The sequence below is a fragment of the Lipotes vexillifer genome, unplaced genomic scaffold (genome assembly GCF_000442215.2).
Source record: "Lipotes vexillifer unplaced genomic scaffold, Lipotes_vexillifer_v1.1 scaffold496, whole genome shotgun sequence".
In the NCBI taxonomy this organism is placed as follows: Eukaryota; Metazoa; Chordata; class Mammalia; order Artiodactyla; family Lipotidae; genus Lipotes; species Lipotes vexillifer.
Genome location: NW_006786690.1, coordinates 10,765,546 through 10,770,635, shown reverse-complemented (window position 1 = coordinate 10,770,635; position 5,090 = coordinate 10,765,546). Strand labels below are relative to the sequence as shown.

Here is a 5,090-nt window from a genome sequence, read left to right as displayed (position 1 = left end):
TTCATTCCAGCAGGAAGTAAAGGATCCCATCAGCTTCCTGGGCCGTGGTTAGCAATGGGGGAGCAGGGGGGTCACAAGCTCACCAGGCATCCAGCTGTTTCCTTCTGCCAACCTAGGCAGTTCAAGGTGGGGACAGACATTCAGTCAAGGACTTGCTCCCCTGGCTGGGTCAGTAAAACTGAGAAATGAGAATTGGGACGCTAGGGATAGGCGGGCCTAGGTTTGAATCTGGGGAATGCCACTGAGTAACATAGGAGCCTGGGAGAGAAACTTCCTCTTTCTGAACCCTGTCTCCTCATCTGTTCATAAAAGAGGAGACGGGGTCCCTTCTCAGCGTTCGGGGTGACAGGCAGCTAGGATCTCGGGAACTAACTAACTCGGTTCTCTGTCCCCCAGCCATGAAAGCCGACCGAAAGCGCCTAAAGGGTGAAAAGACAGACCTGGTGAGCCAGATGCAGCAGCTGTATGCCACGCTGGAGAGCCGCGAGGAGCAGCTGCGTGACTTCATCCGCAACTATGAGCAGCACCGCAAGGTCAGCACTCAGCCCCCGCCCCTCCCCCTCCCCCCACCCACCAGCCCCCTCATTACGGCCCCTCCCCCTCCCGGCACAGGGTCTGGCCTTGAATCTCAAAACACAGATGCACTGCTCGTGTCTCCTTATGCTCACTTGGGGAGGCCCCTTGTCAGGCCCAGGTCTGGGCACTGAGATGAATAGGCACAGCCCCTAGTTACGGCTCCATGTCTCCTGGGCAAACCAGCCTGGACAGGAAAGCGCAGTCAGTGACAGTGTGCATTCTGAATTCCGGCTAGCCTGGGTTCAGATCCCGGTTCCCCACGTGTGTGCCTTTGGGCATCTCCCTTAACCTCTCAGAGCCTCAGTTTCCTCATCTACAAAACAGCGATCATGATACAGACCTTGCAGAGCTGTGATGAGGACCGTATGAGATGATGGATACAGGGCATTCAGCATAGCGCCTAGTGCATGCTAAGTGCTCAGTGACTGTCAGCTCTGTGTCTTACTAATAGTACCATAATAAGAGTGTGAAGAAAGGGCTGGGGAGAACAATGAGACAGCAGGAAATTCTGCCTCCTGGGAGAGTCCTGGAAGGCTTCACAGAGGCGGTGACATATAGGTTGGGCTCTGTGGGGTGAGTAGGAGTTTCTGGTCAGATGACCAAGGACTTTGGTTCAGTAAATATCTGTCTGGTATATGTGCTGTGGTCATGCTGAAGAGGGTCCCAAAACGTAAAGAAAAAAGAGTCAGTCCCCACAACGAAGCAGGCCTTGGTAAGCTGCTGTGTCTGCAGGGAGAGAGTTGTAACCTTTGGTGAGCGGGGCAGAAAGACTGTTGAAAACTGCCCTTCAAGTACATCATACCACATGACAACAGCTATGACCAAGGTTTGCATGTACTCCCTGGAGAAAACGGAGGTGGGAAGCTCGTTAAGTTTCCTTGGCCATGGGAGGTTTGAGTGGTTCTCCCAGTGGTTGGTGGCCTGGTTGCATGAGTGCATTCATGCGTGTTCCCTCTGAGCTAGACTGTTAGAGATGGCACTTGAATTTAAAAGCTTCAGCCCCACGGCCCACTTTGGTGTTTACCAGTGACCTGCCCTCTCACCTCCCAAGTACACAGATCCCTTCCTCTCCAGGATGAAAACAGCCCCGGGGGACCATGGTCAGTGCAACAGCTGACAGGTATGGCCTCCCGGGTCACATGGTGGACCAACCAGCTCTTTCCCCTGGAGCTGGGGACCCCATCCCAGCATCTACCCTCAGCACCTAGCAGCAAGCCTAGATCCTGGAATGTCCCATGAAATGAAGTGTGTGGATCAGAACCACTGAGAGTTGGCTGGTGTACTAGTGGCTGCCTACCACCTACCCCTGAATTAGGAAGAAGGTCCACTAGGACCCCCAGGATCATTTTTGTCTCTGTATCTCTTTGCAGTCAGTAGCTCCACTAGTTGTTAGCAGACCGAGGGTTCCAGGCTGGGGGGAAAGGCTGTAGGTGCTTTCAGCCTTGGTGAAAACTCTGACACCCCCTCGCATGATCACACCTCTGGCAGCAGGAGTGCTGCCATGGTCTGGTGAAGTTGACGCATAAAAGTAACCATCACGGGCTTCCCTGGTGGCGCAGCGGTCGAGAGTCCGCCTGCCGATGCAGGGGACACGGGTTCGTGCCCCGGTCCGGGAGGATCCCACATGCCGCGGAGCAGCTGGGCCCGTGAGCCATGGCCGCTGAGCCTGCGCGTCCGGAGCCTGCGCTCCGCAACGGGGGAGGCCACAACAGTGAGAGGCCCGCGTACCGCAATCAAAAAAAGTAACCATCACACGTGGCCTGGGAGGCAGGGTGGTACAGTGGTTAAGACCAGACAGTGGGTTAGACTCTTACCTCTGCCACTCGCTAGCCATGTGGCCTCATCCCTAAAACCGGGATAATGATAGCAACTACTCAGAGCCCAGCCTTGTCAGCACTGAAGTTTCTGGTACACAGAAAGCAGGCCTGGGAAAAATGCTTGTCGTTGTTGTTGTTGTTGTTGTTATTATTATTATTATTATTATTAATTATTGCCTCTGGGGGATTCAGAGTCAGGCATTTGATCATGGAAATTCCACAGTGGGTTTCAGGGCCCTTCTGTGGGTCTCTCATCTACCACTGCCTGGTGTTGGTCCCCCTGACAAACCCAGAGAAGCACACAGCCACCTGCTCTCAGGAAGCCTCTGGCCAGGCAGGAGCAGGTCCTGGCTGACCGCACACAGAACCCAGTCATGGGCCCTGCCTCTGGGAGGATGGCAGAGTCTCATGAAGAAGCAAGAACCATGCGGAAAATTAACCCAGATAGGACCTTCCCGGGGGCTCCGAGGGTCCCAGACGATCCAGGAACTGGGGGTAGGGGAAGTGTTCCCTGAGAACATGCACCTTGAAGGAGGACAGATCCAGATCAGAAAAGCAAAGAGGCGGAATTCCCTGGTGGTTCAGTGGCTAGGACTTGGCGCTTTCACACTTTCACTGCTGTAGCCTGGGTTCAATCCCTAGTCAGGGAACTAAGATCCTGCAAGCTGCGTGGCATAAATGAAAGAAAGAATGAATGAATGAATAAATGAATGAATGGAATGTGATGCTGATAAAAGGCTAAGTGGATCAAAAAAGATGGCTCTGTTTAGATAAGCACCCTAACAATGACTATGATGATGGCCATCTTTAGAGACCACCTGTGACCACCTGACACAGGATAATATTAATAATGGCAAACATTAATTGTGCACTTACTGTATGCTGGCTTGGTCCTAATCTCTTTACATTTGCTATTTTTAATAGCAACCCTATGAGGTATGATTGTCCCCATCATCCCCCTTTTACAGAGGCGAAAACTGACTTAGGTCAAGTCGCCAGAGGGACCTCAGCTCCCAGGTTGGCATCCAAGGTCCCAAACAGTTGGGCCGAGTCCTACCTTCATAAATTCCGGCCACCTTGATCCCCGTCAGGTTTCAGCACCCCAGGCAGGTCTCCTTCAGTTCCTTTCCTGCCGCCACTGCCAGCAAGGATTGAGACCTCCACCACACTATCTGCGGGGCTGCAGAAGTTATTTTACCTCTCTGGCCTCAGTTTTCTCATCTGTAAAATAGAGATAATCATAGACCCTGCCTCACAGGTGGTTGTTTAATATAATAATGCATCTGAAACCTCAGCACCGTACTTGACATGTGTACAGAACATTCTGTGACAGTTGCTACTGAGACCTGCACTCCTGCTGCCAGAGGTGTGATCATGCGAGGGGGTGTCAGAGTTTTCACCAAGGCTGAAAGCACCTACAGCCTTTCCCCCCAGCCTGGAACCCTCGGTCTGCTAACAACTAGTGGAGCTACTGACTGCAAAGAGATACAGAGACAAAAATGATCCTGGGGGTCCTAGTGGACCTTCTTCCTAATTCAGGGGTAGGTGGTAGGCAGCCACTAGTACACCAGCCAACTCTCAGTGGTTCTGATCCACACACTTCATTTCATGGGACATTCCAGGATCTAGGCTTGCTGCTAGGTGCTGAGGGTAGATGCTGGGATGGGGTCCCCAGCTCCAGGGGAAAGAGCTGGTTGGTCCACCATGTGACCCGGGAGGCCATACCTGTCAGCTGTTGCACTGACCCCACCTGAAGACAGCTTCAAAGAGAAAGGAGAAGAGAAATAACTAGCGGTGGAGTGCCCCTCTGCACGGAGAGCCTTGCTTCCAGAACCCGAGAGTACAGCTTTGCCTGGGCTTTTGCAATAGTGCCATCTTTTGCTCTGCATCTCGCATTACCAGTCTCTTCTGACCATCACCCTGGGATGTGATAGTGTCGTTCTCTCATAGATGAGGTGGTTGAGGTTTGGGGAAGCTGCATTACTTGTTCAGTGTCACACAGCTTGTAGAGGATGGAGCTGAGACTTCACACCCAGGCACCCTGACCCCTAGGAGACACGTCCTGGAAGGAATCATCCCCCTGACACGCACACCACCTCCTCTAGACTACACTGAGAAGCCTGGGGCTGGTGACACAGACACCTGTGTCCTCCACTCACCCCAGCTGGGAGAGCTGTCCTGTGATGGCCTTTGGAGTCAGTCACAGCAGCTGCCAAACACTCATTCTTTTCCGCAGCAGTGTTCCTTGGCTGCTGTCTGCCAGGCTGCTGTTCTGCGACCCGGGTGTCTGCCGATGACCTAGAGCGTGCAGGAGGGCTTTTTGGTGTAAGCTCCTCGGGCACAGGGATTTTTGTCTGGTTTGTGCCTGCTGGTGGCATCCACGAATATTGGTTGAATGACCAGTATCCGGTACCAGTATGAGAAACAGACTGGGAACAGCTGGGGCTGCTTTCTTAGACAGATAGTCAGGGAAGGCCTCTCGGAGACATTTGAGCAGCGTCCTGAGTGAATGAGTGAGTGCCTGCTGTGTGCCCGGCACCGTTCTGAGCTCTAAACTTGGATTATCTCATCCAGTCCTCACAGTAACACCCCCAAGGACGGGTGCTGTGATCCCGTGTTACAGACGAGGAAACTGAGGCACGACAGTTATTGCAGCTTTTGTTCTTGCAAAGCCAGGATTCGACCCAGACTCACTCT

At 53.0% G+C, this 5,090-nt stretch overlaps 1 protein-coding gene across 4 annotated transcripts in view; it reads left to right on the top strand.

Moving 5' to 3' along the window:
• KAZN (kazrin, periplakin interacting protein) overlaps window positions 1-5,090 on the top strand; it is a 463,695-nt gene that overhangs the window by 397,024 nt on the left and 61,581 nt on the right. For all 4 annotated transcript variants that reach the window (XM_007459298.1, XM_007459297.1, XM_007459299.1 and 1 more), the window contains one exon: window positions 397-533. In XM_007459298.1, coding sequence (XP_007459360.1) covers window positions 397-533 — 137 coding nt within the window. The remainder of the gene's footprint in view (window positions 1-396; window positions 534-5,090) is intronic.